Consider the following 15841-nt stretch of genomic DNA (forward strand, 5'->3'; position numbering starts at 1 on the left):
GCTGATGTATCTTATGAGAAGATGCCCTACGTGTTGCACTGTATAACGACTTCAGCCGCAAACGTACGACACTTTTCAACAAAATACGTGGACGCGTGAAAATAAATTGCAAATTTGGTAATCTCGTCGACTTGGTATTTCATAATTGGGCATTTGACACCAAACCCCTTGAGTTTGACAATTTTATACGAATTTCTTTTAACTTCGTTTTCTTGTTCATTATTGCCTAATAGTTAGAAAGCATGTGTCATAAATCTCATTCATCAGGTAAAGGACCTCATGTTGAAGTGTGAAAACTTGAGCAAATGTGTTATTGATGAGAAAAAGGTGCTCTTTGTGCACCAAAGTGATCCTAGTATGCAAATGTGTTATTGGTGAGCAAAGGTGTTCTTGGTGTGCAAAAGTGCAAGTGCCCTCTTATTATGTGTTGATATGTTGAATGCACTCCGGGTCATCAGAATGCGCTCTTGGCTTGTCAGGTGGAGCGGAATGCGCTCAATGATGTGATGAGGCCGTTTGAATGCACTCCTAAGTGCATGGCAGATGGTCATACACATCCTTCAATGTTAGTGTCCTATGATTTGTTGGCAATTAGGACATCCATTCATGGGTTAACTATGGATGTGCCCATGAGAATTAAGGTTTCGCATGTTTGCCTATAGATAGGCACATACCCACTTCATTACTATTTGTGTTAATTTTTTGGAGCACATTCAAGAGATTAATAATTGTGAGACCACATCTTTTGGAGCGGTTTCCAAAATAGAGTTTTTTTTTAAGAGCTCAAGTGACATGTAAGAAGTCAATAAAACTCTCTCTCTCTCTCTCTCTCTCTCTCTCTCTCTCTCTCTCTCTCTCTCTCTCTCTCTCTCTCTCTCTCTCTCTCTCTCTCTCTCTCTCGTAGACATATGTCACTTTGACCGAATCACGTTAATATTATGGTTAGTTTTCAATTTTTCGTTTGTAGAATTTTCATTTTTATTCTATGTGTTTTTATCAAAGTTTGTTTATCATTTGTTTGTAGTGCTTAACTTGGTTTGTTGAATTCCTAACAAAATGGTACCATATCTATTCATAATTTCGGTTTATGGAAAATCCAAATCCAAGACTATCTCTACCAAAAGAAATTACATGAACCTTTTTCAAAAGAAAAACCTTTTCTTATGAAGCAAGAGGACTGAGATTTGTTAGATTGGCAGACACTTAGTGTGGTGAGATTATCATTGGCAACAGACATTGCTTACAACATTTTCAATGTGAAGACTACTCATGGTTTGATCAAGGTGTTATTTGACATATACGAAAAGGCATTCAGCGGCGAAACAAGGTTTTTCTGATAAGATAGTTGGCAAATCTAAAGATAAAGGAAGGTAGCTCAATGGCCGATCATATTAATAAATTTAATTCAACCTTGTCAATGTTGATTTCGGTCGATATTGGATTCAAGGATATAGTATAAGAATTGCAACTATTATCATCTTTACCCAAAAAGTTGGTACGGAACGGCACCAACATTTAGTAATTCAAACGGTTGTTTTAAGAGAATGTTTGAAGGTATTCAAAATTTAATCCTTAGTGAGGATATGCTCATAAGAAGTACCGGAGAAGCTTCCAGCAGTCTTATAAGTACTGAAGACAGAGGAAAATGGAGTCCAATAGAAGGGGTAGGGATAGTGCAAGATCGAAGTCGAGAAGGAGAGGTGGATAGAACAACAGGAGAGAATTACCGATTGAAACTGCAAAGAGAGTGGTCATTTCAAAAAACAATGCTTGGAGCTCATGACAGGTAAAGGGCAGTAGGAGATGATCAGATGAATATTACAACAGAATTTGAAGGCGATGCGCTTATTTTTTTCAGTTAAAACACAATTGAATCTTAGGTCTTGGATTCTAATGCATCATTTCATGCTTAGTTATTCAAGAGATGTAATGTAAAACTTCATGCTTACAAAGGTAATGGAAAGACTCTCAGATTAAAAGTTTCTAGATATCATGAGTGTTAGGGATATGGCAACAGAATTTAAAGGCGGCGTGCTTATTTTTTTCAATTAAAAATGCAATTGAATCACGAGTCTTGGATTCTAATGTCTCATTCCATGCTAGTTATTCTATATATGTAATGTAGAACTTCATGCTCATAAAGGGAATGTCGGACTAGCGAATTACAAATGTCTAGACATTATGAGTGTTAGAAATGTGGTTCTCAATATAACTCTGAGTACTAATTAGACTTTAAAAAATGTAAAATTCATTCCAGATCTGAAGAGAGTTTTGATATCGGTGGGGCAGCTTGATAATCAAGGTCATCATGTTTGGGGTTGTAAACGAACTGAACGTTCAGCAAAACGTTCATGAACCATTCGACAGAAAGTTCGTTTATGTTCATTTATTTAATAAACGAACGAACATGAACAATGCTCTCGTTAGTTCGTTTACGTTCGTTCGTTTATGTTTGCTTACATTCATTTGTTTATTTATGATTATTCGATTACATATATATATATATATATATATATATATATATATATATATATATATATATATAGGGTTAGGATTAGGGATGACCAGTTTGTCCCAAATCCCGATCCCGTACCGGAACCGGTACCGAACCGTACCGAATTTAAAAACATGAGACGGTACTTGGTACTCAAAATACATAAAATTCAAGAATCAGTACCGCTGGTACCGGTACCATTCCCGGTACCGGTACCGGTGATGTTAATTCGGTTCGGTACTCGGGATTGACTTTTGACCAAATTCGGTTTTCGGGAAATCGGGAATGGTACCGGTCGGTACAGGTTCCGTCCCACGCTCATCCCTAGTTTTAGACCATTAGATAAGATTAGTATACGGGTAAGATTAAATGGTGTACAATAGTTACAATGGAACACAGTACATATAAACATTTCCTCTTAATAAAAGAAAATTAGAAATAGTAATTATAAGTGCATAATTGACATTTTGATTGATTCTCAAATAAGGAAGTCAAGAGAATTAAGGATAACACATTTATCTTAATTCAAAAATAATATTCAGTTACTAAAATCAACTATAATTCTCTATATATGAAAAAAAAATGATGGTGTATGAATCATATTAAATAATCAAAGACATTATAAGCATCTACCATGTTGACCAATGACCCATATGTCATCCATGGGTACGTGTTACCATGACACTATAAGCAACTACCATGTTGAAAAATAACCCGTATGTCATCCATGGGTACGTGTTACCATGACACTATAAGCAACTACCATGTTGACCAATAACCCGTATGTTATCCATGGGTATACCATGACACTATAAGCAACTACCATGTTGACAAATGAACCGTATGTCATCCACGGGGTACGTGTTACCATGACACTATAAGCATCTACCATGTTGACCAATGACACGTATGTCACCCATGGGTGTTACCATGACACTATAAGCAACTGCCATGGTGACCAATGACTCGTATGTCATCCATGGGTGTTACCATGACACTATAAACATCTAACATATTGACCAATGACCCGTATGTCATCCATGGGTGTTACCATGACACTATAAGCATCTACCATGTTGACCAATGACCCGTATGTCATCCATGGGTATACCATGACACTATAAGCAACTACCATTTTGACTAATGACTCGTATGTCATCCATGGGTGTTACCATGACACTATAAGCAACTATCATGTTGACCAATGACTCGTATGTCATCCATGGGTGTTACCATGACACTATAAGCAACTATCATGTTGACCAATGACATGTATGTCATCCATGGGTATACCATGACACTTTAAGCATCTACTATGTTGACCAATGACCAGTATGTCATCCATGGGTATACCATGACACTATAAGCAACTACCTTGTTAACCAATGACCCGTATGTCATCCATGGGTATACCTTGACACTATAAACAACTACCATATTGACTAATTACCCGTATGTCATCTATGGGTGTTACCATGACACTATAAGCAACTACCATATTGACCAATGACCCGTATGTCATCCATGGGTATAACATGACACTATAAGCAACTACTATGTTGACCAATGACCCGTATGACATCCATGGGTGTTACCATGACACTATAAGCAACTACCATGTTGACCAATGACCTGTATGTCATCCATGGGTATACCACGACACTATTAGCATCTACCATGTTGACCAATGACCCGTATGTCATCCATGGGTATACCATGATACTATAAGCAAGTACCATGTTGACCAATGACCCGTATGTCATCCATGGGTATACCATGACAATATAAGCAACTACCATGTTTACTAAAACGGTTCTATTACACTTCATCATTGTTTGGGCAGCATCCAAGCACAACATCATTATAGGGTGAACAACAATGCTTAAATTTGGGGCAATAACATCGACAATCCACGACTTAATCAAATTTCCCATAGACACAGGTATAGCAACCATCCAAGCAATAACCAGGAAAACCATCGAATGCAAGAAAGTCATGGCATCAAAGGCAATCACAAGAGGTGAAAAATGCATATGAGTGGAGGAACCAAAATTGAGATAAATGATACACCATAAATACCTGTAATAGAAAGTTAGAATCGGTTCCACATTGCCAACAAGGACAAAATCACTCAACCTCCTATAGATACACAAACATGTCTTTGCATGGGAACCCACATATATGGTAGGAATAAGCCAAGATGTAATAGAACACAACCTGAACATCAAACATGACAACATGATAGTAAAACGAAAGGAGAGGGCAAGCCTGAAATAGAAATAAGGCAATCAATGTGGAAATCGACAAGCTGGTGCAAGCGGGCATCCTTAGAGAGGCTATCTTTCCCTCATGGATCGCCAACCCGTTCATGGTCTGAAAACACGAAGACAGTTGGAGAATGTGCATAGACTACACAGACCGGAACAAAGCCTGCCCAAAAAACTGCCACCCACTCCTCAAAATATACCAAAAAGTAGATTCACTAGAAGCTTTCTAGTGGAAATGTTTTCTAGATACATACAAGGGATACCACCAGATATGTATACGTAAGGAAGACAGAGGAAAAACAACGTCCTACACGGACTACGACACCTTCTGCTACCAAGAAGTTCCTTTTGTTTAAAGAACGTCGGTGCCACCTACCAGCAGTTAGTTGACAAGGCCTTAAAAGTCCAATACAACCTTGTTGTGGTACGTCGAAGAAACCTTCAAAAAATTAGAGATATCGAAAATGAAGCTAAATCCTACGAAGTGCACATTCAGGATAGATGAAGGACAATTCCTTGGATACAACATCACCGAAGAAGGAATACAAACCAACCCAAGCAAAATCAGAGATATTATAGAAACCAATCCATGAAACAATTGAAAGACATGCAAGGAATGAATGAAAAGATAATCGCCCTAGGACGCTTCATCTCGAAGTCAGCCAAAAAGGCCATGCCACTTTTCCATACCTCGAAGGGATTTGTCAACAAAAACAACTTCAGATGGGCGAAAGAATCAGCTCAAGTACTAGAATAATTGAAAGCATCCCTCCGGAAACTACCAACGATGGCCAACCCAATAGCTGGCAAGATACTGTCCATTTACCTAGCCATGTCCCAAGAAACTATCAATGCAACCCTCGTCGTAGAAAGAGAAAAGGAAGCAACTACCGATCTATTTCGTCAACAAAACGCTACAAGAACCAGAAATAAACTATCCAGTGTTGGAAAAACTAGTCCCATCATTAATCCGTGTAGCGAGAAGGCTACGACGATACCTTCAAACACACCACATTGAGGTTCTGACCACCCAAACCATCCAAAAAAATCCTAGAAAAACTGGAAAAGCTCGACCGTCTAGCTAAATGGGTAATTGAGCTAGGGGAGCATGACATCAAATATAAATCAATATCTAACATCAAGGTACAAGCCTTAGCCGACTTCCTTGTAGAATTCTCGAGGACCAACATAGTGCAAAAAAACACCTGAAAAAACGACAATCGAGTCAAACCTCTCAGAAGGAGAAGTAGCGTATTGGACCTTACACACCGATAGGGCTTCCAACAAAGAAGGGTTAGGAGCAGGACTAATATTGAAAAGCCCAAACGTGGACAAAGTAACATATGGGCCACATTTTGACTTCCAAAGATCAAACAATGAAGCAGAAAATGAAGCTCCTTTTAGTAGGAATGCACTTAGCAAAAGAGATCGGAGCAAAAATAGTGGAAGATTTACGCGACTCCTTGCTGGCAGAAAACTATTTCAACGGATTTTATGAAGTGCAAAATAGAAGGATGCAGAAATAGGTTGACGCAACAAAAACGTTAGCAAACACTTTTAGACACTCCACCGTAAAACGAATACCAAGATAAGGAAAATGAGTGAGCAGACACGTTGATTAAGCTAGAATCAACATCCTTTGATCACTTAACAAAAAAATGTCTTGGTGGAAGTTCTCTCAACAGGAAGCATTTAAGACAAAGAGATTGCAATATTAGACGAGGAACAACCAAGGTAGATGACAACGTGCTTCTACTACCCGCTCCACGGTATCCTTCCAGACAATGGAATAGAGGTGAGAAAGATCAAGATCAAATCACCCCAATACACCATCCAAAACGGAACATTGTATCGGAAAAGTTACCTAGCACCCTGGATGAAATGTGTAACACAGAAAGAAGGAGGGTCGATACTCCAAGAAACGCATGCTGGAGAACCAGGCGCACATTAAGGGGCCAATGCACTAGCAAGGAAAATTTTCCATCTCAGAATTTACTAGCTAGACATCTACATGGACGCCATGGAAACCACATGCCAATGGAAAAATTGAGGTAACCAACAAAACATTAGTGGCTAGTGTCAAGAAATGACTTGGTAAAAAAAGGCAATTAGGTAGACGAGGTCACCACTGTGTTATAGTCATACATAACCACTCCTCACATCGAAACACAAGAAACACCGCTCAGCCTAGCATATGACAGGAAATTACAAGAACTAATAATAGATACACCGCACACAATTTCTTTTGGCGAAACCAAAAGCATCGAAGACCTCCGCATTAACCCCTACTTGATAAAAGAAAAGCGCGAAATAGAATCTCTTCTCGAAAGGACATATAAAGCAAACATCGGGAAAATTTATAACAAAAGAGTGAAGGAACAAGAATTCAAGGTTGACGACCTGATACTAAGGAAGAATGAAGCCATTCGTGGTGAACCAGGAGACACTCTAGGTCCAACCTGGGAAGGCCCGTACAAAGTCGTGGAAACACACAGTAAGGGGTCATATGTCTTGGAAACGATGGAATGAAGACCAATTCCTAAAACATGGAATATCCAGAACTTGAGACATTGCCACTACTAAAAACACATGCACAAAAGTTTACGTCCTAAACAGACATGAGCACGTATTCTCTCTTTTATTTCCTATGTTTTCTTCATTAAAAAGCATGTAACAAAGGATATGCTAATCTCTATCCTCCTTTTTGATATGCATCTAACACAAAGTCTTTAATTTGAAAAGTGCACAATTATAACAATCACATGTGATGAAAAAACGGAAAATGGTTCCAAAGCCTCTTTAATCTGCTATGAGTGTAGAGGCCAATGCCTCGACCTTATATTCTACACGACAAACAGTTCCAAAGTCCCTGGCTTTGACCTGCCAAGAGTTTAGGAGCCAATGCCTCGACCTTGTATTCTGCACGACAAACGGTTCCAAATCCACTAGCTTTGACCTACCAAGAATCTAGAGGCCAATGCCTCGAGCTTATATTCTACAAGGCAAATGGTTCCAAATTCCATGGGTTTAACCTGCCAAGAGTCAAGAGGCCAATACCTAGACCTTATATTCTACATGGAAAATGATTTTGAAGCCCCTGGCTTTGACCTACCAAGAACTTAAAAGCTAATGGCTTGACCTTATAATCTAAACGACACACGATCCCATAACCCTTGGCTTCGAGCTACTTGGAAGATAGGAACCAATGTTATGGCTCCATCTCTTTTATTTGACTTGATAATCTATCAAACAGTCCTAAAGTTCATAACTTCGTAATTGATTAAACACTTTACAAATCAAGGACCTAACAATTCTAACTGCCAGACTTCTAGGCACAACATACTTAGACCGTAAATTTTGAATAGCGAAACATTACAAGCTCAATACGATAAACTAAGAGTTGTTCAACAATGATTAAGGATTTCAAGCAAAACAAAACGAAATCAACACACGCATATAGTTCACAAAGATGATTAAACATGCCCAAATAGCCAAACCGGCCTACATACCCAACAACAAAATATTATTAAAGGGAAAACACAAACTTCACAAAGAACCAATGCCACCATCAGGCTGCATCAGACGCTTCAAACCACCAATGTCCAACTCCCCCAACCCTAACACCAACGCGTAATCTACATAGGGCAACCCATTTAACGCTTCATCAATAGTCACATCATAATCAATAGTACTTTCCGGAATATCTTCCAAACACCCACCACCCTGAACCAATTCCTTCACTTGACGAACACCTAATGTTTTCCCAACTGCAACACATGCTTCACAACACAGCTGAACTCTTTACTCTCCAAAAGTTGATGAATAACCCTAGAAATACCCTCATTCATAACCCATCACAGATCCGTTTTCGAACGCTTGACTACCATTGTTTTTTCCCCAACAAGCCGATCTTTCTCCACCATATCTTTCTCAAAACTTTCCAATTGAATGTTTAAACCCTCGTTCTCCTGCTCTTACTGACCGACAACAACACCAAGAATAATCTTTTCATGCTCCAATATACTAACCTCCTCCCTCAGAGCCTCCATCACTTCTTGAATTTTCTTCATCCCAAATAGGCCCTTCTCCAACCAGACAACCTTAGGTTTCAACTCCGATCGAGAGGATAACAACATAACATGCTCTGATTGTAACATATGCATTTCCCTCTACAGTTGGACTCTATCTTCATCAACCGCCAAAAACCGCTTTAAAGGGTTAGCACCCTCAGCAAAGAAGCAAGCACTCTGGGCCGCAACAATTCAGAGCGACCCAACAAAATTAAACAAAGAATACCCAGACATCTCAAAATCTGTACCGGGAGGAAACACATTCTTGGTTACATCAACCACCATCTCAAACACAGACATATGATAATCATCCTTAAGAGAAAAACGAGGGTAGAAATCCACAACACTCGATCCTTGTCCTTCGCTCTCATAACCTACTATGACACCACAATGTCCAAAGCCAAGAAATGGTGCATCCCCAACACCAACTTCCTCCACACCTTGAGAATTATCAGGAATAACAGTATGATCAATGATAACATCATTAACATGCACACTTAAACCAGGAACGCCACTCTTATCCACATTCATGTTGACTGGAATATATATAACACCAGCTTGAACAACATAGACCTTGGAACTACCACCACCCACCCAACGCGGCCATAAATGTCGGACAAGTGCAAGCCCTTCAGTGTCATCACTACTCTAATTTTCCTAGGTCGCTTTACGTTCCTTCACCATAGGAATAATCCCCTCTTTGTTATCCTCCACAAACTCCCCTTCCACAACTCTCTTCCTAGAAGACTCCATAACACGATCCAAACTCACACGATCGATCGAGGTGGACCAAGAAGGATGCACCGTAGATCAGTGCTACTCAACATCCTAAATGGCCAAAAACTGGGCAATAAAGGCCTCGTTCCTAAAAGCTACAGAAGAAAACACTTTATCAACAAGATCCACCTTGTGAAAACGGAGACTGTCTACCCATTTTTTAGCTAACACATCAAAAAAATCAACCCTTTTTTCATCCTGGCAGCCCTACTCGTCGAGCTGAGGCTCTCAACTCGTCGAGTAGGTGACTTAAAATCCTGCGTCAATTCTGGTTTCTACTCGATGAGTTTGGGGCTCCCCACTCGTCGAGTAGCTCTACAAAAGTGAATAAATTATAATTAAATACGCACCACGAACCAGGCGTTACAGATGGATAGTGGGTTGGGAATTGCCATGGAGATTATAGTCAAATACCTGTAAAATTAAGTTTCTGCAGAGAAATTAATTGAGTTTAAAAGGGAGCAAAAATGGAAATTTGCATAATTTCAAGGTTGATAAAAGATCCAAACACCAAACAAAACCATTCTACTCGGATACATCGGGAAATCTACCATATTACATAAGTGAAAATTAGTTTTCATCATACTTTCAATTACTTTCAGTTTTCAAAGTGAATGTCATAACAGAAATAAATGAAAGTAGTATGTTGTAATGACCAATGAAAGGATGTTGCTACTATTTGCATCCTTAAGAGAAATACTAATGGAACATACAATTCTATCATTTGGTAGTTCTTCAACTATAAAGTGCTAATAAGAATAGAAAAAAAGTGACAGTAAAAGAAATAAAAAAAAAATCCCTTTTAAGCACCTTGAGTTTCGGTCCATATTAAGATGTACACATCGAACCTGAAATCACAAATGATCTTATTATGATTTTTGTTTTAAAATTTCTAATATTTAGAAATTGTACTTTGAAATTTCTCTGTGTTTTCTTTTCTTATTATGGCATCATACTTAGACAAATCTATCCAATTATAAATAATTTAATTAATACCTATGCCGGTTCAAGGTTACACGTATTCTTTCATGTACTACATCCCATACATTTATTATTGACTCAAGTGATTCACTGCAAATTGTAAAATAAATTAAAACTCATGCACACACATAATTAATTAAGTAATTTAATTAGTATAAATGGTAAATTAAAATAAAAAATAAATTGTAAATCATTATACATACCTTGGCAACAATAGTTTTTTTTTGGATTAATGATGCATAGCTCAATTGAACTCCATCTCACTGCCTTTAGTTAGTAACAAATCAAAGATTCCCAATTTAAAATAACCACAACTAATTACTCAAAATCAACCAGTTAATTACCTTAGTATGGTATCTTTAAATCATGAATGTGTTTCTCGTGCTTCATACTCCAAATCTAAACAAAAACAAAACTATTATTATTATTATTAAAGTTGCGTCTCACTTGACACAATGAAACTTACACATCATATAATGAAAAAATAAATAAGATATAAAGTTATGATCACTAACCTTGGAGGATAAAATAAATATGGAATATCAATTTCGGTCTCTGCTATTGATTAGTACAAAGTCAAGCAAAATCTCATTGCTTAATTCTATGAGACAATGACAGAAATATTTTTGTATGTTTTCATTTTTAAAATGCATCAACTTTTAAAACTTCATACTATATGTATGTAAACCATATGGTCCGTTGATTAATCCTCTTAAGAAAGTGGAACATAAATGAAAAAATGCCACTCGGACATTGCTTTTAGTACATCTTGTAGTAGGCATCGTATCTCATGGTATTGAATGATATATCATATATACCACATGCTCACCTAGCCCTAATACACAGATTTTAATCCAAGTTGTGTTAATAACTCATGTTATCTAAAGGGTTAATAACATACAAGGGAGACAATACCTTAATTTATAGAAATTATTGAAGCTTATTTGAAACAATAGTTACAAAGATATAAGGGTTTCAATCAGAGCCCAAAATTGAATCCAAAGTTTAAAACGATTATAACTGCTGGAAATTTCGATAGAACTACCACAACTGAGAAGTGTAAACTAACTTAAAAGAATAGGATAAATAAATCAATTTAAAGAATGAAATACATACAATTGTCTTCCCATTGAAAATGTCAAGTTATCTGTCTTTTTCCTGCAAGAGAAAAATAAAACCATTACAAAAGCTTTCCAGAAAATGATCACGAATAAATAATAATAATAAGATGAATGATCCTTGGAAGTCGAAGACGACAATAATCATTATTCGACCCATAAAGAAAGAAATATCCCTACCAGTTTAAGATCTTTGCTATTACCTTGGGACTTGTAAGAAGATCATCAATAGTCATCCAGAAGCATTGACTTCTTGATCAAAGCAAGTATGGGCATGAATGGAATCCTTTTGTGAGAAGTGTCATATCTTTCTCCTTCTGCTTTTCTGTTAAAAAGAAATCTATCAAAGACTTGAAATATCCATTTTTTATTGAAAAGTTAAAGTGTAATAAAAAATGGTTGCAGTTTATTCCTGGAAGGAAACACTACAAATTCCATAAATTCATCAGACTGTAAAATATAACATACGGAAGATGGATTTCATTGTTGTGTAACAGTTAATAAAGTCCTATTCATTTTTATGCAAACTCATAAACAAACATCTAATTACCTGAATGCATGGAGTTTGTACGCAACGGATATGGATATAACATTGGCCCTGGGTACAACTTTTTGCCTCTTTGCTACATCCAAATTTTATTGTTTCACAAGTAGCCTTGAATCTAAATTCAAAGTCAAAAATTGGGTCCATAGGCGGAGCATTTAATTAAAAATCAAACTGACTGATGCATCTGAAAAGTCATTCGACCATCAAACATAAGCAAAAAGAGTTGAGACCTAGAAAATAATTTTGATGGTGGCTAAGACTTACACATTTATTTTGTTTTTCCTTAAAGGATTCCTACTAGACAACTGTTTTTATCCATTTTCATGCCAAATTGCAACAATCAAAAACAAAAAATCTTAAAACCCTAAATCGTATAGATGTTTTCATGGGAAGGGTAGAAGAGAAAAAATTGGCAGTAAGAGCCACGCAATATGAAGAATGAAAAGACAAACCCCCAAAAAAAACCACACTGAATCCCCACCCACGATAACATCCTTCGAAACTGACACAACAGGTATCACCAGACCACTAAATTCTGTATCCTAACTAAACCTCCATATGCCAGTGTCGATAATCGAAATCGCTAACAACCATCAACCCATGATTCCTCAATCTTAACAAAAGAAACAGAAAGAGCATCGCCATCTATGAAACGTTCTTGAATTGAAGCTGATATATGAATCCATGAAACCCAAAATTGAAACCAATAGACTACTGACAGTGATGAGAATAAAGGTGATATTATGAGTTATCCATACCTCGCCGATGTTGAAGATCGGAGTATTAATCGACATTCCCTAATTCAAAAACAAAACAAAAACAGTTAGTATTTGTTTAGAGGATGAGGAAAAGAAGTAAAACCAAAAGGTCGTCTCACATTCCAACAATATTTAAAGATTGCGGATAATGTGGGGATCCAATTTTCTCCGAAAAATTTGAAACCAAAAATGAAAAACCGAAGGTAAGGCGGTGGAGATTGATTGTGGGATGTTTACTCTCTAAAGCTGATGAGTTTAGAGAGAGATTGAGGGTTTTCGAAAGAGGATGGGAAGCATCGATAGAAGTGTCTATAGGCGGTGGTCTGAGGAGAAAACACGTATTAACAGCAATTAGACTAGTGGTGGTGGAGAGTGTGGAAGCTTTTTTGGACCCGTCCCATAAAGGCTCGCTAACTTGGTTCAACATTTTATAGAAAGTTCGGGCTGATTGATTTGGGTTTTGTTTTGCTTGTTGACAATAAGGAGCCTGTTGATAGTAAGGAGCCTCAGGTTGATGCATGCTTTCGATAATCATTTGCTCGTATCTACGATAATCACCCACACCTTCATCATTGTCTTGAGCCGTTTCAGAGATTGAACATTGACCAATTTCTTGTGTTGGATATAATTCCCCATGTGCATACCAAAACATATAATCTTCCATGAATCCATTCTGGCATAGATGTAATTCAACTAAATTTATTGTCTTGTAATAACGATTTTTGCATTTCTTACACGGGCATCTAATTTCAAAAACCTCCACCCCTTCCACAATACTATGTTGGATGTTTGTTGCGTTCGTGTAAGCAAAGTCAAAGAAATGATTGACATAATGTCGAAATTCGGTATTGAAAGCCCCATTCCTAGTGAGTCTCATTGTGTACATCCATTCTCTATTTGATGTCATTTCGATCTATAAACAACGTTCAACGTATCATTCTACTTAATTAATCCCAAACAAATGAACATACCAATGTACTTTACACTAAACAAATAAACATATATGTGGTATAACCTAATTAAGGTTGGAAATACAATTGTTATATGAAAATTTTAAGTTTAAGTTATTGATAGACATATATGAAAACATATAAAAAATTACAAATAATAAATTTAGAATAAAATGTGTTTTATAATTAAAAAATAAAAGATGTTATAAGAAAAAAAATGTTTTACAATTAATAAATAAAAATATTATTAAAAAATTAACATACCGATATAAATTCCTACTTAATGAGTGGTAAAGGGAAATACATATAATGAGATTTTTATATATGGTTAAGTAAATATGACAAATCAATTTTATGTTATAGAATATTTTTTAAGTTAAAAAAATTCTTTCGTAACTGTTTGGAAAATATTCGGATCCAATTATATAAATATTTTTATTAACATAAAAATGGATTGTTTTTATAATTACATATGTACTCCATAGTGGTTTTGGTTGAGATTTTGTTAACAAATAAATTGTATAAAATAACTAATTTACTTTGAAATCTTTATTCACAGGAACATAATCCATGAGAATCACAGAGGGGCAGTTTAGTCTTTTTTACTTTTTTACTTTTTTATTGTTGTGCACACTTTTGTTCCCTTTTTATTTGAATGCAGGTTTTTTTATTCCATTCTTTTGTGATAATAGCTGGATCTCACGGAGTTCTAATTCCAAATTCTAATATTCCAGCCCAACTAAACGAAGAGTTAGAAATGGCCATGCAACCCGAAGAACTTAAGGGAATCAGGAAGAAATTGGAGAACAACAAGGAGACATATGAAGTTTTGATCAAATGGCAGGATCTCCTGGACTCTGAAGCAACATGGGAAGATTATGAGGAAATTAGTGGGCGATTTCCCTCCTTTCACCTTGAGGACAAGGTGAGAGTTTGGGCGGGGGCAATTCTGTCTTTTTTGAGTTGTGGTTTACAGACCCACCAATGTATGGGACAGGGGCAAATCTGTCCTTTTTTGTCTATAAAATTTTGTGTGTTAATATACTTCTATGGCTAGTGAAAGACACATCAGCCTCTAAATAATCCAATTTGGGTGTGTGTTTGTTTGCCTATAACTGCATATTGATGTAAATAATCTAAATAATCTATGGCTAGTGAAAGACACATAAGCCTCTAAATAATCTATGGCTAGTCAATAATTCATTCGTTGAAGCAAATTAATAACACGCTGAACAATTGAAGTTTTGTAAAAGTTTCAGCAAACTGAAATCACATTACATACCTTCAGGTGTCGTTAATGGAGGTGTTGGGGCAGTGACGGTGGCGGTATGCGGCAGGGTCGGTGGTGGTTTGCGATAATGACAGCCGGATGCAGGGACTGTGGCGGTATGAGGAGGTCGATGGTGGTGCGGGACAGCGACAACAACAGCAACAGCCGGAGGGCAGCAAATGTGGGTCGGCGAAACTGTGCAGGAACAGGGGTGGGGAATCGCCGGTGTAGGGCTAGGTTTTTCTTTCAGACTTTCAGGAACCGATCTATGCGACGATGAGATAAGGAGGGAATTGATAAATTGATTTCTTTTTCATTTTGTAAAAATTTTCATATACTGGTACCTTTATTTTTTTTTTAATTCCAAATGGTTAAATTATAATTAACTAGCAATGATATTTAAAAGTTTTATTATAATACTTAATATAAAATTCAGTTTTATATAATGTTTCTTTGATATATTTAAGTAGCAATTATATTAAAAAAATATATTATGTTTTAAAAAAATGAAACGAAATTTTTTTTTTTTTGCCGATTAAATCAAATAAATTTCAAAATATAATAGTTTATATAAAATCAGTTGTAAATAAGTTTACTTTGATATGTTTA

General features: G+C 36.6%; 1 protein-coding gene across 19 annotated transcripts; it reads right to left on the reverse strand.

Moving 5' to 3' along the window:
* Positions 1-8123: 8123 nt before the first annotated feature.
* On the reverse strand, positions 8124-15544 carry LOC111904448 (uncharacterized). 19 transcript variants are annotated; one of them, XR_008231804.1, is made up of 9 exons: positions 15245-15539; positions 13132-13685; positions 12258-13051; positions 11911-12032; positions 10793-11747; positions 10605-10679; positions 10419-10456; positions 9959-10022; positions 8124-9703 (listed from the first exon to the last, which is right to left on the reverse strand). XR_008231804.1 is itself a non-coding variant. In XM_052770568.1 (7 exons), exons 2-5 carry the CDS (start codon positions 13674-13676, stop codon positions 12009-12011), a joined length of 720 nt encoding a protein of 239 aa, XP_052626528.1. In that variant the 5' UTR covers positions 13677-13685; positions 15245-15544; the 3' UTR covers positions 10169-10456; positions 10605-11747; positions 11911-12008. The 19 variants fall into 19 exon arrangements, 1 of the variants encoding a protein (XP_052626528.1); XR_008231803.1 differs by having other exon boundaries at positions 9959-10038; XR_008231810.1 differs by lacking the exons at positions 8124-9703; positions 9959-10022 and having other exon boundaries at positions 10169-10456; positions 10793-10852; positions 10934-10988; positions 11706-11747; positions 15245-15540.
* Positions 15545-15841: the final 297 nt, after the last annotated feature.

This window comes from Lactuca sativa, chromosome 4, assembly GCF_002870075.4.
Source record: "Lactuca sativa cultivar Salinas chromosome 4, Lsat_Salinas_v11, whole genome shotgun sequence".
Classification (NCBI taxonomy): domain Eukaryota; kingdom Viridiplantae; phylum Streptophyta; class Magnoliopsida; order Asterales; family Asteraceae; genus Lactuca; species Lactuca sativa.

What these genes read in the sequence shown, in the direction of transcription:
- LOC111904448 (XM_052770568.1), bottom strand. Translation starts at nt 13,676, where the DNA reads ATGGAAGATTATATGTTTTGGTATGCACATGGGGAATTATATCCAACA. An exon ending in TCTTTAAATATTGTTGGAAT is followed by an intron (nt 13,052 to 13,131) that starts GTGAGACGACCT and finishes TTTTTGAATTAG; the next exon opens with GGAATGTCGATTAATACTCC. An exon ending in TACAAACTCCATGCATTCAG is followed by an intron (nt 12,033 to 12,257) that starts GTAATTAGATGT and finishes TCTTTTTAACAG; the next exon opens with AAAAGCAGAAGGAGAAAGAT.